The sequence below is a fragment of the Phalacrocorax carbo genome, chromosome 3 (assembly GCF_963921805.1).
Source record: "Phalacrocorax carbo chromosome 3, bPhaCar2.1, whole genome shotgun sequence".
NCBI classification, from domain to species: domain Eukaryota; kingdom Metazoa; phylum Chordata; class Aves; order Suliformes; family Phalacrocoracidae; genus Phalacrocorax; species Phalacrocorax carbo.
This window is the reverse complement of record NC_087515.1, coordinates 105,097,488-105,115,907: the sequence shown is the minus strand read 5'-3', so window position 1 is coordinate 105,115,907 and position 18,420 is coordinate 105,097,488. Positions and strand designations below refer to the sequence as shown.

General features: G+C 35.1%; 1 protein-coding gene across 1 annotated transcript in view; it reads right to left on the bottom strand.

Annotated features, from left to right (window-relative positions):
* The window catches only part of CSMD1 (CUB and Sushi multiple domains 1), a 1,235,979-nt gene that overhangs the window by 201,637 nt on the left and 1,015,922 nt on the right, over positions 1-18,420 (bottom strand). Inside the window, exons 28-31 of the mRNA XM_064447944.1 lie at positions 16,289-16,427; positions 11,259-11,446; positions 8,771-8,965; positions 1,370-1,486 (exon numbers count right to left, since the gene is read on the bottom strand). Coding sequence (XP_064304014.1) covers positions 1,370-1,486; positions 8,771-8,965; positions 11,259-11,446; positions 16,289-16,427 — 639 coding nt within the window. The remainder of the gene's footprint in view (positions 1-1,369; positions 1,487-8,770; positions 8,966-11,258; positions 11,447-16,288; positions 16,428-18,420) is intronic.

Genomic DNA, 18,420 nt, shown 5'->3' with positions numbered 1-18,420 from the left:
ATTGGATAAACATGTCTGTAAAGCTCTAATAGCATTTCACTGTAACTACTGTCTTGGGGATCTAATGACTCTGAATGATTTGAAGGATCCTTTCCACAAGTTTCAGCCACTTTTGTGTTCTACCGGTTATTTTCCTGCACTGTATATAATTGTAGCAGAAAAAAGAATTGCATCCTTTCAAAGCTCACTTTCTCTTGTAGAAAAGTCAAAACTATAATAAAGAACACAGAGTACTTTTAAACTTTCCTTTAATACAAATCTCAAGGACTTGTGTTTCTCCCACCCTTAAAATATTGATGAAAAGCTTTTATATGATACATATTGTGTTTTTTGAAACAGGTCAGTAACTAATTAAAATGTATTTTATTTGATAGTTATTTAGCCATAGCTGTTGTAAGTATCTCCTGTGCAAATATATTTCTTCTTTCTTCTTCTGAAGAAATGCTTCTGAAATGTAAGAACAGACTTTCTAAAACATGATGAAAATGGAATTAATAATTTTCTTACTACTAAACTGTGAACAAAAATTGTGAACAAAAACATTGAGCTTGTCTCATATAACAGTAAGTTAAAAGACTAGTAATGAAGAGTTCAGTACTAGAGTGGTATTATGAATTATTATTAGGAGGTGTAATAAACTTTTCCCAAGTTCTCAACCTGTAAATCTCTAACTGCTTTTGTCAACAACTTTCCAAATTCCTTGGTTAAAAAACTGCTGAGTCCTTAAAGGTTTCATTGAGTATAGAAAGTACCAAACACACTAAGTTGCTGTGCATTCAGTCTTTTGGTAAGTAAATGGTAAAATGGATCTTATTGCTATTTGTCTGGATTTGCACTAGAACTTGATTTGCAGAAAACCATGCCTTGCATACAACTGCACAAGTTTTAGAGATTTTGTCCAAGTATTTTGACACGTTGAAAGAACCAATTTTGTGATTTTTCACAAACATTTCTGGCACTTTTATACAAAATTGCTTTCTTTCCCTCCACTGTACTTGCTAAATGTGATCCTACTCATCTTGCCCTTGTTAAAACATGAAAACCAAAAAGTTAAAATCTAAGATGCGCTTTTTTGACAACTAATTTTACATTGCAGGAAGCTTGAATGAACAACTATCCTATGATGATGAATAATGTAATCAATGACAGTATTCAGGATATGCTGGGAGAGCAGACACAATTGGCTTAGCTGAGGTCTATTGATTAGGGAGAAGTAAAAGGTTAAACCCTAAAATCAATTTCTGTCTCAAGAATACATTTATTTTTGATAACCAATTTACAATATATTGAAAAGCTAGGGTCACTATTACACATGAAGGACATTTGAACAATTATTAATGATTGAAAAATCAGTAGAAGAAATTTTTACCAAATTCTTTAGGTACAGTTATTGAATAATGGCAAGTCTGTCCAGCAGTGTAATTATGAGGATAACTTGGTGATAAAACCACTCCCTCTGATCCAGTGTACTGCCCTCCACAGGGAGCTGGAAACAAAACAGAAAGAAACATGTTACATTAATGACAGTTGTCTGTAGTAGTTCAGTCTGAAAATTAAAACGTAAAGATTACAAAGTCACAATTTAGTGGTTTTGCTTTTGATTGGTTTTCCTGTAACAATATATCTAATGGTTCTTTCTCAGGACATAATTATTAAAATTTCTTTAAAATTAGAATACATGAGAATTTTACTTGACTGCAAGTATTCATATAGGACTGGAAGTATAAATAATATAGTTGAAAGAAGCTGTAAACACAGAATTTAGGTGGGTTTTTCAATTTGAATATGTCTATAGCTATTTATGTATCTATATAAAAAGAAAAGCTCAGGAAAAAAATATGGTACTGCATAATTAAAAGGCACAACACAGTTTTCTTGGGTCTCAGAGGAATACATGGATATGCTAACAGTACCCTGCACAGAATGCCATGGATTCCGCTCACTGAAAGTATGCTTGAATTGCTTTGCTTTTCATAACTTCCTAGATGATTTTCAAAAGCATGTAGCTTATACATATAAAAAATCTTTGGAATCATATGTGTATAAAACAGAACAGAACAGAAACTCTTAAAGAGTAAGAGAAACTCTTTACAGCTGCAGAAGTTAGAAGAGATATTTAAGGACAGTGGACCTCCAACCTTCAAGACTAGTCAGGCTATATGTATGTAGCATTTCTGCCTGTATCACGAGAAAAAAATGAAGCATGTGTGGTATGTTCCCTCCATGTATGGGCAATAAATGTGGCATTCTGAGGGACTGCTGGATTTACCAGTTATAAAGCATTACATCATAGGATGTTGGTGTCTCAAGAATTTCTCACGAAAAGCCAAAGCAGTGCATGGATGAAAGGGATATGTTCTTTTGGAGAAATAGCAAATTAGGTTAAAATATCTCCTTGTGTTAGATAGTGAGTAAATACCTCTCTATACAGTGAAAACAAAGTATTGCTGTCACTATTCTCAGCTTTTGAGAACTAATGGAAAGGCTTGGTTTCCTGTCAAAATCTTCATTAAAATTTAAGCCTTATAATAATTACATTATTTACATGCAATTCAGTGCTCTGTTGCTTTGTTGTGGTTTTCTTTTCTTTTCTTTTTTTTCCAAATGATTTCATCAAACAATACTAAAAACTATAGCTTTTTCAAGAACAAAAGGTTGTTGTACACTGTTATTTTACCCAAGAAGCCAATAATAAAATTATTTCTAAAATACATAAACAGGTAAAATATATTATAAAAAACTAGAATAGTCACATTACATTTGTTTTTAAACAAGGAAAGGATCATTGCATAATCTAAGAGATTACTTTCTGATATAAGGAACAAAGTAAACCAACATTACTCCTCTCTGGGAATCTTACATATAGCAGATTGCATTTTAACATGTAAAGCAGCTCTGAGCAGATGGACCTGGGGTCCAGGTGGATGAGCTCATTGGTCTGGGGCTATCAAAGGACCCTGTTACCCAATCTGTTGACCCAGCTATTTTACTGCGGGACTGTGCCCAGTGAGTGAGGGCACAGCCTGTGCTTTGCTCATCCCCAGCTCCTGCTCATCTGCCCTTGAGGAGCAGACCTGCTCTTTCTGCTCCCTGACAGCAACTGGGTTTAAAAAGCATACTTGAAATACCTCTACAAGTTTAACTTCCTTATACAGGCAGCAATTAATACTACAAATCTGTGTCTTCCCTTAGCTGTTTATATGAATTATTCAAAAATCCAATGTAATGATTGAAGATGAGAAGTTTAATCTATCAGTAGGCTGAATAGGATTATGTGGCTGAGGTGAAACTCAATATCACAAAGAATCAGTTCATGCCATGAATTTGAAATCTTTATATTTTTTTTCTTTTTTCTTTGGGGATACCAGAAGCTAAGTCACAAAGTCTATCTTTTAATTACCAGATGAAATTCTAAAGTCATGAATATTTCACTGGAATGCAAGTATATCACTTATGCTTAATATAAAACAAATTCCAAAGTTCCTGAGCTGTAAAAATGTTCCCTTATAAAATGGAGGTGTTATCTTGTTTTTAGATTTTTTAAAATAATATCTTTCATCACATTTTTAATAACATCTTCGTAGTATATACACTCTGTAAGGAAAGCCTGTGAGTGCTTAGGCTGAAAAAGATGCAAGAAAAGTTCTTTTGTAGATTAAGTCTGCAAAATTTATCAGTGCGGTACTGTGGCAGTTGAACATACCCTAAACAGAGCTCTCAGTTTTGATTATGAATAATGTTTGTTTTAGTGAGAAAAACCTGCATTTTCAGAGGATGTATTTTAATAACTTCATTAAGGGTTGGGAAATTAATAATGAAAAAATATGCCTAAGACTTTCTATTAGTGTTTCAAAACATACGTACTTGCAGTTGCCAACAGTTACCTAGATAAAAATGAAATTTCCTTTCATCATGTCTGACTGTAAAATACTACCTTAAAAAAAACCACCAAAACCCAAACAATAAAAACCACACCACACAGAAATAAAGTTGTATTAATTCACTTAATTGGATTAATTGACTTAAAGAATTGTGTCCTTTTCAGAGATTCTTAGGGTTTACCATACAACACTCATTTTAAGTTCTTTTCTAGTTTTCATGCTTCAAAATTTGTAATACTTTTTCATCCAATATTTTAAAGAAGTTTAAAAAGGGGAAATTAACTCTCAGTATAAATAAATAAATATAAATTCAGAATGTGCTAAAAGTGCTTCAAGAGCATTTTTGTTTGATATTTTCAGTTTTGATTGGGTTAAGTTGTATATTACAAGAGGGCTTTATGGGACAACATAGGTGATCCTGAGTGTATTTTCGTTCTGGTCTCCCGTACCACTCCTACTCTTAAATTTATGTATAAATATGTTTTATATAATGGATCTGTATTTCATATCTACAGAATCACAGAATCAGAGAATCACAGAACGGTAGGTGTTGGAAGGGACCTCTGGAGATCATCTCCTCCAACCCCCCTGCTTGAGCAGGGACACCCAGAGCAGGGGGCACAGGGACGCATCCAGGCAGGTTTTGAACGTCTCTGGGCAAGGAGACTCCACACCCTCCCTGGGCAGCCTGTTCCACTGCTCTGTCACCCTCACAGGAAAGAAGTTTTTTTCTCACATTGAGGTGGAACTTCCTGTGTTCCTACTTGTGCCCATTGCCCCTTGGCCTGTCACTGGATACCACTGAAAAGAGCCTGGTCCCATCATCCTGACACCCACCCTTTACATATTTATAGGTGTTGATGAAATCCCCCCTCATTCTTCCCTTCTCCAGGCTAAACAAACCCAAGTATCAGCCTACATGTAAACATAAAATAATTCATTTTGTTTACACTTTCCACTCACATAACTGTTCTTTTACTTTAAATTTTTCGTGTCTCAATTTTACTCAGAACTGTGCCCTGTGACAAAAAGAAGGATTCTTCATTCTACCGGCACAGCTATCATTACAGCACTATGGTAAAATAAGACAGGGACCCAAAGAGCTCTTGCAGTCCTCAGTAATATGAGGACAAACAAACAGCCAAAAAAACCAAACCCACAATTTGAGACTTTTGTCCTCATAAATCAAGTCTATTTTATTAAAGAGTTATTTAAGACTCCACAAGGGAGTATAGATAGATGTTTACTTAACTAGTATGGTTTACTCCATACTAGAGACACAAATGTAGTAGCCGTGTAAATGATACTTTAAAAACCTCTGCACCTTAACTGAAGTCATAAGAGCAAGCGTTTTAAAATGAAACACACAGTAAACCATACTGAATAGACTTAAAGTACTTACATAAGCATGTATTCCAGTTTAATTTTACTCAGATTTAACAATGTCAGGACACCCAATCTTTCAGTTAGTAATTTCTGCTTCTTTAGACACCCAGTGTTATTTAGAATAGATATCACAAGCATCTCAAGACTGTATTGTCAAATTGGAATAAGCATTATAATTATTGAGGCAGAAAATTAAAACCAAGTCTCAGCACTATGGCTAACATTTATCCTCTATCCCTTGTTTCAGGATCTGTGTTGTATAAATATAGAACAATTTTAACAAATCAAAAGAAAGTTACACGTAATAATTATTGTCAATACAGTACCAAATTATTTATGTTGAAAAATAATCTCCTGTAAAATTTTAGATTTGCAATTATCTGTTGGATGATCCCCAAAACTAACTCAGTATGAGAGACTGATGTCTATTTTGTTAAAATAAAGGTATTGATTTAGGAGCTCTGTCTGTCTGTTCTAGACCTTTATTTCAGGGTGTAAGAAGTAGAGGATTCAAAAGAACACTTCCCCTAATTTTTTTTTTCATATTTTATAAAGTGTTATAATAATAGGTATTATTGTAATAGCAATTTATTTATTAAAAAATAGGATGTTTATTCTGCTTTGAAAAATTCAGAAAATAAATGTTGATTTTTAAATTTAAATTTGAATGTTGTGTCAAAAACATAAATAGCCCAAAATATGAGAAATATATCAGTTTGCAAGGTGAACTACAGGTCATTTTAATTTTTCTACACTACTCAGTGTTTTATAGCAACTCCTTAAATAATACAAAATATAATTGTTCTACAAGTGTACTTTCATAAGGTAATAAAGCTAAGCTATTGCAACTTCGCAGCAAAAGCTGCATTCTGCAATGTTTATAAGTAAAGCGATTCATCCTGCTGTTCCATGTGCTCCAAATATGGACCATATGTAGGGGAAAAAAAACCCTTGATACTTTTCATTAAAATCTTTTAAAAACCAAAGTTACTGAATCAACAACCCCGTGAAAAAAAAAAAACAAACAACCATCTTAATTCGTCTTTTTTTATTGATGGTGGTAAATCTGTTTAGCATGCAGCTATTGACCTGTTGCTCTAATCTGAAAGGCTTGAAAATAAATCTTATATATTTTTACATTATTCTGGGTTCTCTGTTTCATTGGTAAATTACTGGTTTTCTTTAGAGTGGTTCTACAATCTCCATACCTTTCCTTAAATTGTCATAACCCATAATTCTGTAGATATTCTGCCCATCTCTGAAAATATGAGTTTAAATGATATGTATTTATGTGTGCATGTATGTGTATATATAAATAAAAATATGTGTGTGTCTCTGTATGTGTATGTATAGGCATATACTTGCACTGGTGAAGTCACATCTCAAATACTGTGTTCAGTTTTGGGGCCTTCACTACAAGAAAGACATTGAGGTGCAGCAACACATGCAAAGAAAAGCAACCAAGATGGTGAAGGGCCTGGAGAACAAGACCTATGAGGAGCAGCTGAGGGCACTGAGGTTGTTTAGTCTGGAGAGGGGGAGGCTCAGGAGATACCTTTTCGCTCTCTACAATTACCTGAAAGGAGGTTGTAGCGAGGTGTCAGTCTCTTTCCCGTGTAACAAGGGATAGGACAAGAGAAAATGGACTCATTTCACCAAGGGAGCTTTAGATTGGATTTTAGGAAAAAATTCTTTACCAAAAGGATTGTCAAACACTGGAACAGGCTTCCCAGGGAAGTGGATGAGTCACCATCCATGGAGATATTTAAAAGACGTATAGTGTCATGGTTTAGCCGGCAGCTCAGCCCCACACAGCCGCTCGCTCACTCCCCCACCGGTAGATGGGGGAGAGAATCAGAAGGGTAACGCTCGTGGGTTGGGATAAGAACAGTTTAATAATTAAAATTAAAAGAAACAACACAAAATGCAATGTAAAGGAGAACAATGAGAGGCGCAAAACCCCGGGGGAGGGGGGAAGGGGAACGAACCGCTGAAACAAACCCCATGCAATGCAGCCAACCCGGCGCCACGACGCTCCCGAGCCGCAACTGCCCCCCCCCAACATACCGGTCACGGTGTCACGTGGTATGGAATGAACCTGCCATTGGCTAGTTAGGGTCAGCCGCCCCCACCACGGCCCCGCCCCTCCAGCCCCCCCCCCGCCATGCAGCAGAGTGCGGGAAGATGGAAAGGTCCCCGACCCCCCACGGTGAGAAGAATTAACCCCTTCTCAGCCAAAACCAGCACATATAGATATGGTGCTTAGGGACATGGGTTAGTGGTGGCCTTGGTAATATTAGGTTAATGGTTGAAATCAATGAGGGTCTTTTCCAACCTAAATGATTCTATGATTCTTATATTGTGTGTTTGTGTGTGTGCATCAGGGCAGGGGTTACAGTCCAAAGTTCCTGAAATAATGTGAGACTTGTAATAAAGTCTAACAGAGTGATATTTTCATAGATGAAGTCATGAAGTAGCAGTTAAGCACTATGGATAATCAGCAACCTACTTCATCAACTTCCCATGCCTTTTTTCTTTAGGAGTATAGACATAGACTTAAGCTATGGCTGCATTGGACACTGAACACCACAACAGTTTATTCTATGGCCTTGAGACCAAACAGCATGATTGGTCACAGCAAATACCTATAATAGTGCTAGTACTGGTACTACTACTCTCACTTTCAGAAACACATGCAGGTAACCTACTGGGAACAGCCTCTGTCCCATGCTTACTCCCACACTGTGACTAAGAAATTTTAGAGTGTTATAAGGTCTGGCCCAAAATCATGCCTGGGAATAGTCTAACAACTTAAGTCTAACAACTTAACCTATTTCCAGTCCCCAGTTCTTGCTCTGAGCACAATTCAAATAGTATGGGCATAGTCTAAGTTGCTAAATTCTTTTTAAAGGCAGTTCTACATTCCTATCACTACAAAGTTAATACCTGAAAATAATACATATCTAGACTATGTGGGAGCACACAAAAATCTCTATTATTATAAATGAGTCAGATATTGAAGCTCCATTTTGTTGAAAGGACTGCTCCTACTCACAGTCTAATAAACAATAAATTCGCAACAGACAATACAAAGAGAATAAAAAGAAACAATGGATAGGGCAGTAATACTCCACAATTAATATTTAGTCTATTTTATATGGATTCTCATATAGATCACAAAGCCTTCCACTAAAACTGATGTAAAGGACAAACCGTGGAAACTTACATATTACATTGTAATCATTATTATAAACATAACAATGTGTTGCTTTCAGAATTTAAATGTATTTTGAAATAGTGAATACATTAATTATTAAGTTTTAGTCCAAAACTCATATCATTGTGATTTTTATTTTTTAACTTCATATTTTTTTTAATCAAGCTATTTTCAAGACCTTTTTTTTTTTTTAATAGATGCATAAAATAGTATAAATAGCCTCAGGGACAGAGAAACTCTGAATTCACTGGGGGGACAAGGGAAATGTTAAGAAAACAGTACATACCATTACAAGATGGCAATGCTCTGTTCCATGCTGGCTTTCCATCTGTACCAATTACACATGTTATAGTTGAAGGACTGATAATCTTATATCCAGAATCACACTGGTAAGTAATAGTTGAACCAAGCTTAAAGTCAGTTCCAATTCTTGTCCCATTCATGATGTTTCCAGGATCAAAACAAGCTTCCCGTGGCTTTTCTGTTAAAATTAATTAAAGTAAACCTATATAAACTTTCAATTAAAAAAGAAAATTGAACAATTATCAGTGGTTTTTTTTTCCAGTCAATTTACATTTTTCAATAGCTTATTATAGTATTTTTCTTGTTTCTGTATGCTTACTACAAGATCACGGATGTTTGCATTTGATTGGTTATCTGCCCAAGGAAATTATACTGAGAGGATCTAACCAACAGCATTTTCTTCCTACCTCTTGTTAGCAGAACTCTGAATGAGCTGAATGACTCCACTGAAGTTTAGCGATGTAGAAGAAAAACTACCATTTCTAGAATTCACCATTCAACACTATTATGTTTTTAACCATGTATCGTGTTCAGTATTCAGTAACTTCTGATTCGAAAGCTGTTATACTATGGAATAATGTAAACATAAAAAATGTGTTGTTCCTTTATGTTTCATATTTAAGAAGATCTAATAATAACTGGAGCTTGATGGCTGACAAAATAAGCACAACAGTTATCTTCTGGCATGAGCTAATAGGTACAAAATCTTTAAGTCAACGTGAGTATAGGCATTGATTTTAACAAGACTAGGATTTCATTCAGCATCTTTGGCAAGTTAAATTATAAAGAAAAGGTACGGGAGAAATAATTCATATTAGAAATGACTGTTTCAAGAATATGATTGAGGTGATCTTGAAATAAGAAGGATTTATACATACAACATTCTTTATAACTAAATAAATGAAAGCAAAATATTAGTACTGCTATATTATTAAATGTTATACTTTTTCCTAGAAAAGGCTTAAACACAGCTTAGTCCCTTTAAAATCTATTAAAATATTGTGTAATATTGTTTTATAAACAATATTTTGCTAAATATAAGAACTCTTTAGGAGGGCAGGATGCATCTAATATAAATAAAGTCCATTATAGGAGGCAAAGTTTTTATTAAAAATTTCCAAAGTCAAATTCATAGTTGAAGCTTATAGCATGCCTCCTTCCCTAACTAAATGTTAATAAAGCAAGTATTTTAATTAAATACTCAAGGAATATTATCAGAAAGCAAAACTGGATGTCCATGTTCAGAAATGTAAAGTAATAAATGTTATATAAATTATTAAAATATAAGCCTAATAAAAATATTGATTTATTAGGCACAAACATACTGCCCATTGAGTATAATAACTTTTAAAAATATACTGTTCTGCTTTTATATGTTATATTTTTATTTTCTTAGTGCTGCATTTAGTTTCCAGTTGCATAAAGGCACACATATTAGACTATGCTGAGAACAGAAAATACACACACAGATTAAATGATTATGCATGTTTTCAATGGGCATCTTTATCTCTTTATCTCCTCCTCAACTTGTCATTTTCTTTCCTTGAGGTCAACAAGACTTCCTGGAACAAATATTTTTCCCATTTTATTTGTATTTTGTTTCAAGTTTAGGTAGGAACAAACACACTAAGGTTTAATCTATGGCAATGTGACAATTACTTTGGGAAGGAAAGCCTTGCCAACACGGAGAATAATGCATGATGCTGGATGAAAGATGAAGACTAAATATAAAAATTATTTAATAGTCCTTTCTATCCTCCCTCTCTTTCATTGGTATTTCTATATTCTTTAGATATTTTTGTTCCTTTATTTTTGACACATGTATTAATGTGGTTTGCTTCCACTGGCAAGAAGAAGAAGCTGAGGCAGCACCTCTGTGATGAAAAATAGCTTGATAAATATCAGCAGAGATGACAATCAAGCCAGAGACAGCATCTGTGACCAGAAAAGAATCCAGCATTTAAAGTGAGAGTGTGTGTTTAATAAATAGTCAGCGTAACCCATTCTCTGGCTAGTAATAAGTACTCCCCCAAAAAATGCAAATATTTTCCTGCAGTATTTGTTCCAAAATGTATATGTAGATTCAACAACAAAATGGAAAGGAAAATGTATTGGTATGTGTCAACAAGGGAGCAGCAATAGTCATGTATTCTAATTGGGTAAGACAATTCCATTATTCTACAACTCTTTTCCAAATGCTACTTCCTCTACATCTACTATGTCCTCTACATCTACATTTTTTTCTGGATGATAAAAATGTGCATAGGTAATGTGAAGGACATTTCATGAAAGAGGATTTCTGTGTTCCTCCACACACTTACAGAAAATAGCTTTTAAAACCTACATTAATGCAAAGAAATATTTGGCAGTTCAGTATAAGTACATCTAAAAGTGTACAGATCTGAGTCTCAATAAATACTAAATAACATTTATTTCCCTTTATTTTCCACACATTATGGTTAGAACAGTACCTTTATAGTCAATTGCAAATCCTGACATTCCAACAGAAGCATCACTGCGAAAAGCCAGAAACAGGCTGTTACCACTGCTCTCTATTCTTTCAGGAGCTTGTGAACCTTGAAAACTGCCAATTAGAGGACTGTTGGAATCTTCCCCTTCATAAATATGTAGAAAATCATAACTAGGTTCCATATTGAAACTGAAAATAAAGGAAAAAAGATAATTAAGTCTTCATTTCTTTTTCATGAGTTAAACGCTACTGTGAGTACTGCTGCCAGTCTTCTGCCTAACACATTTTCTTCTGCAGTAATAAAAGTCTTTTTAAATATAATTCACAGTGAAATTTACTAACTTTCAGTGGAGTTCTCTTTACCATTGTTTTGAACACCTTCAGTTTTCCAAAACATCTAGTATCAGGCCATCATACAGGCTCTGTCTACAGTCCATAAAAAAAAGAAGCATATCCTCCTACCTATCTTAAACACCTTCAAAAGATGGAATGAATCACCTGCTGTAGAAAGGCTGCCTCTTACCAGCGATCACAGGAATGATCCAGACAACTAGCTTAAATTAAAAGTGCAGCTTTTAGTTGACTAAACTGGATGATCTTAAATCCAACCATACAAACATGGATTCACCATTTTACAAACAAGATCCTTTCAAATGGACAGACCACTATTCTGGAACATGCCTTTGTTCATATCCAAATTACATCAGATAATTATGATAAATTAAAGTGAATCATTATTCTCACTAAACCATCTCTGCAATGCCATATTTGATGACATTTGTGTGTTTATACAAAACAATAATGAAGATAATATGAATGGAATGTCTTTCAGAGAAATTTAGTTGAGATGAGTTCTGAGACAACATAAAAACAGAGGCATTTATATCAGAAATTTATACAGAGCTAGATAAAAAGGATATACTAGGAACATTGAAAAAAATATAAGAAAAGTAGAACTACATTTTAAAAAGCAGGCAAGGGCTCAGTCAAGTGAGTGGATTTTTTATTCTTTCCAATTCTCTTTGTAAAACAAAATAATAAATATTTGGCATTTTTGCAAGTGTGGTGGTCAGCTGTTCTTCTTTCTATTACATCAGTTAGTACTGTTAGACGCAAACTTTTCCAAATCATGTAAAACAAAAAGCAATATCTTTAGCTAAGAAATCAGCAGAAAAAAAATTCCTAAGTAACGTCAAATGGAAATGGCTTCATATAATGAATAATATTTTATGTTCTATTTTGAAGAAGCAACAGAAGCCAGAAAAATATTTGGATAATTTTGCTAAGACAGAGAATTTTTAGTTTAGAGTTAGAAGAGTTCAAAGCAGTAGCAGTCTACAGACCAAAAAAAAAAGAGAAAAAGCAAATAGTGCGAAGCAATGGTTTCCAACCTTTCTGTAGTCAACACACATTTGACAAAATATATTGCATCTCTCTATTAAAAACCCACATTCTCATCCTATGCAGACACTGCTGTCTTCTCAAAACCAGCTCCTTAAGAATAGTACAGGTCTTACCTGTAACATACTGCCTAAGAATGAAAAATTTTAGATAAAATGAACAGAAAATGATATGTTAAGAAAGCAGAGTTTGCAGATTTCAAAGAACCATTACCCCTCTCGATCATCTACCAAAGGTCTTGGGAGTCCGGGGAGGTCTCTGCTGACTTGAGTCTAGCCAATATAATTCCAATCTACAAAAAGGCAGTGAGGGAAGACCGAGGGAACTACAGACCTGTTACTCTAACCTCAGTTCCTGAAAAATTATGGAGCAGATTATACTAGGTACTATTGAAAGGTATTTAAAAAATAATGCAATCCTCAGGTACAATCAACATGCGTTCACAAAGGGCAAATCCGGTTTAACTAATTTGATATCCTTCTATGATAAGGTCAGCCGGCTTGTGGAGGAAGGGAAAGTGGTGGATGTCATTTTTCTGGATTTTAGGAAGGCTTTTGATACTGTCCCTCACAGCAACCTGCTGGACTGGTTGTCCAGCTGTGGGATGAGTGGGTTCACGGTGCACCGGCTGAAGAACTGGTTGAGAGGCAGAGCTCAAAGGGTTGTAGTGAATGGGGCTAATCCAGCTGGCAACCGGTCACCAGTGGTGTTCCTCAGGGTTCAATTCTAGGGCCAGTTCTGTCCAATATATTTATCAACAATCTGAAGGCCGGAGTGGAATGCACCATTAACAAGTTTGCTGATGATACTAAACTGGGAGGTGCTGTTGACTCTCATGAGGGACAGGAGGCCTTGCAGAGGGATCTAGACAGATTGGAGCATTGGGCTATGATTAATGGGATGAAATTTAACATGTGCAGATGCTGGATTCTGCACCTGGGATGAAGCAATGCCGGGCACAGGTATAAATTGCGAGAGGATGTTGCTGGAGAGCAGCCCTGCAGAAAGGGACCTGAGGTTGCTGGTCAACAGCAGGCTCAATGTGAGCTTGCAGTGAGTCCTGGCAGCCAAGAGGGCAAACCACATCCTGGGGTGCATCAAACACAGTATAACCAGCCAGTCAAAAGGGGTAATTACCCTACTCTCTTCAACAGTGGGGAGGCCTCACGTGGATGGAGTACTGCGTGCAGTTCTGGGCCCCACAATTTAAGAAAGATGTTAAGGTCCCTGAATGCACCCAGAGGAGGGCAACAAAACTGGAGAAAGGGCTGGAAGGAAGGTCCTATGAGGAACAGCTAAGGCCTTTGGGCTTGTCTGGTTTGGAGACAAAGAGGCTGAGGAGCAACCTCATTGCTCTCTACAGCTTGCTGAGGAGGAGAAGTGGAGAGGGAGGTGCTGAGCTCTTCTCTCTGTTACACAGTGACAGGGTGCATGGGAATGGTTCAAAGCTGCACCAGGGGAGGTTTGGACTGGCCATGAGGAAGCAATTCTTTACCGAGAGGGTGGTCAGACACTAGAACAGGCTTCCTAGAGAGGTGGTCGATGCCCCAAGCCTGTCAGTGTTTAAGAGGCATTTGGACGATGCCTTTAACAACATGCTTTAACTTAGTCAGCCCTGAAGTGCTCAGGCAGTTGGACTAGATGATCATTGTAGGTCCCTTCCAACTGAAATTTCTGTTCTATTCTATTCTATTCTATTCTATTCTATTCTATTCTATTCTATTCTATTCTATTCTATTCTATTCTATTCTATTCTAAAAATCAAAGAACTTAGTGAAAGTATTGCAGAAATTGAGTTACTTCAGCCCTCACTTCTCTTATAAATCAGAGGGGGTTTGTGATAGTCCATTAAGTTATGAGTGTTCTAACATTATATTTTTAAAACTATCTCAATTTGCTTCTCTATTACAAAGTTACCAGCATGTATTTGCACACTTTTTCATGAAATATGAATCCATATTACTCTTATGGTCCATTTATAGTAAAAATACAGCATTTATTAAAAAAAGAAAGGTAGTCACAGTTTTCCATTTTCTCTGTTTGACAGCCGTATACATATAGATAATAGTGTTGGTTTTCCCCTCCTTCTTAATTTGTACTCCAATTTTCCTCTTTTTTTTTTCCTGAAGCATTCTAAAACTATTTACAAGATTAACAACCCTACAATCTACACCTTAAAAGGCCTTATAGGTCAGAAGATGGATGACTTTCCAAGAATGGTCTCCCAACATCAGGTAGTTTTGTAAAAGGTAGTGCCAAAAACCTGGGAAGCTATGGCATAACCTTTTTTTTCAGATTTCTAAGGAAGATTTCTTCCTGGAAAATTTAAGAACATTCTTGCACAGAATATCATGTTTAGGAAAGAATTAGGTAGTTCAGTGTGTATTATAGGACTGCAATTATAAAATATACTGGAAGTATAGCATAAACTGCAAATTCCATTATATTGCTCATACTTTTATTTCTTAAAATAGAATTCACAAATAAACCGGAATACTGAGTAACTATAGGTTTCTTTAATTTTACTTGAAATGGAGAATTTGAGCTGATTACTTAAGCAGTCCACAGAAATATGCTGCTCACCATACCACCAATCATGTGACATTTTCAAGAGTGTAATTAGTGAAGAACTATTCTCATGCCTTAATGTTATTTGATTTAATATCTGAGGAACAGAATTATCATATTCTTGATTGTGTAATTTCAAGTAACTTAGGCTTTTATTCTTTAATTTCTTGTGTATCAATATTAGAATACACATTGCAGTCAGTCAAGGAAAGAAACCGTTGTTTGGGTTCTTTTTGTTTTTTTGTTTTGGTGTTGCTTTTTTTTTAAAAAAAGGGGTGTAAATATTATACAACAAAATTCTGAGCATGCCACCATCTCTTCCTGAAAGAATCAGAATTCATCACCATTCCACAGAAGTCACCAGCAATGTTACTGTTCTTAGCTTAAAAATCACACTTAGGACAGAGAATCAAAAAAGAAAATTTACATTTGCAGCCATATATATAGCAGGAAAGATAATTTTATAGGCCTGACTCAAATAGAAATGATAAATTAAACACATGAATATGACTATATCCCTGAAATTCAATTTGTCTTAAAAAGCTGTGTGAAAAATATAAGCTGAGGATAGTGCATTCAGTAAATAAAACTCTTTTAAAGTTATGAGACAACATTATCTGGACAACTTTTATCTCTTGACTAAGTAGACCAATTTTCCAATTTTTTTTTCTGATCTATGCACTCCAAGCAAAGTGTATTTAGCCTGTATTTGTAAAAACTTTTAAGAACTGAGTTACAGAGTTTCCACTACAGTCTCTTCTATAAGGCATAACAACGTAAATCAAGCATTTCTACAAATTGTCATTGATTTTAAAAGATTTTTATTTCATAGGTCACAGAAAGTTTTGTTACTTAGGAATATATTCAATATGAAAATTGCCATATAACTATATTATTTTGTTTTACCTTATTTGGAAGCAATGATATAGCACATATTAGATGTCTGCTCCAGGACTCAGCCAGAGAATATAATTAGAAGCTTTAAGAAGTGATAAATGATGCCATTTTTAGATGTGACATTTAAAATCCTGTTAAACAGAGGCATTCATCTAGAAATGGTACCTTTTGAATATCAAGGCAATGACAAAGTCAGGGTTTACTTTTATTCTCCAGTCACATTCTTTCCCAGGAGGATAAGGCTGTGGATAGTTAGGTGATAAAATAACTCCTGCTGGGCCTGTCAGGTTTCCTCCACATGCAGCTGTCACAATGTAAAAAGAAATAGGAATACAGTCACATGTTAAATTCACAAGCATATATAAGCTGTAAAAGAGGAGTAAATTAATGTCTACATTTACCAAAAATAATAATAATTAAAGAAAACCCAAGAACTTTCCCACTTCCAGCTAGCAAACATTTTTCTATTTTCCTTAAAAAATGTGAGCTGTCATCATATTCAAAAGAAGCACAAGAAAAGTTCTTTCTAAAGGAATAAAAATATGAAGGTAAGTAACAAGTCCTGTATATTCTTGCTGTTACATAAGCCCATCTCTATCAAGCTGAAGTATTTCTTATGTACTGGAAGTACTTTAAGAACTGGGAAAGCTAAATAGCATGATTCAGGATGCAGTTTCTTTTGACTGTGGATGTAACACAAAAGAGTTTTATTCACTCTGTAAAGGTATTACCCAAATCAAAAATCAGACATTCATTTAGTTACCATAAATTGAACGTTGCTTTTAAACAGATAAGGAATTCAGCTTCTAAAGATCATAATCACATAGAAGTCAACGTGGGCTGCATCTACATTACAAAGTCCTGCAAACTGATAGGAACACATCTGTAGTGCAAAACAGTTGGTACTAAGGATTTGGAATCTGCATTAAACATCTTAAAGAAGGATTTTTTCAGGCCATTTCTAGTCACTAGTGGTTGGGGTACATCAGATGCACTCATAGAACTCAGCTTGCAATTAGTTTCATTCAAAAGCTCCAAGAAAATTCAGAATAATGAACTAAAGTGTGAGAAAGAAAATTACATGGAGACCATACTCCTAACCCAAATGAAAGCATTAATGAACCCATTCCCTTGTGGTATTTATGAAAACGAACTAAACGTTTTTTCCGCCTCCATTATTTATGTATTTGTTTATTTATTTAAACAATTAGCATATTTCTGTATCTGGGTTTTTTTGTGTCTGTAGTTTTGGTATTTTAGTAATTATTTTTGATCCAGGGTGTGTGTTTTTTGTGTTTTTTTTTTTTCTTTATTTTTTATTTCTTTTTGGTTTGATTTAGCCTGAAATAACCATGGTCAAAGTTATGAAGTACAAATAGAGCAGAGAACATTAAACAATAAGGAATGGAAGCTGCACAATGTTCAGAGTACTGAATAGTACAGTGTAGCTGTACGCTTCTACGGGAGAACTTATCTTGGGCCGCATACCTCCGGGACACAGGGCTCTACCCACCCTGGGGACAGTGATGCACAGACACCAATATGATGGATACAAAATGTCCGTCTATTTAGCTGCGTCACACGCTTATATAGCTCTTGCGGTTCCTGTTCCTGCCACTCCTATGGGGAGGAGTCTATCTTTCCGTCACATCCCGTGATCTTCCGGTCGCCGATCCCTGTCTATTCCCCTACAGTACAGTTATTAAATGTGAATAATTTTTCATTTATAAGTCATCTTACTGAAATAAGCACATTATGGTAATTTTTAAAATGGCATAAAATGGCTTTAAAGAACCCTTAAGTTTTCTAATTTGTCTTGTCTACAGTAAGGATTACTCTAATCTGCTTTCCCCTTCAAAGTCATCTTGAATATATGGAAGAATAACAATATGTATATACTTTTTCCCAAAGGTACTCTCTTTTTCTTTCCTTCTTTATTTCCTTCTTTCTTTTGTGTTTTGGGGTTTTTTACTAGACTATAAAGAAATACAGAGTGATTACAATTGGTATTTGCAGAAAGAATATGACTCTTCTAGACCTTTAGACACCAGATGTCTTTTCTTTTTAATTTTTATTTAAATGATTTTAATTTGTGAATAATCCCAGTTTAGTCAGCATTTTTGTACTGTTATTTGTACATTGCACACAAGGTATTCCGAGCATAATATTCAGATTACATGCTGCTCCAATTCTGTTAGGTGATACAGAGTTAGAGACACCATCCTGCATTATCCTGAAACCTTCCCAGTATTTTTGAGATATCTGTAAACACTTTAGAGAAACAGAGGGACTACAGT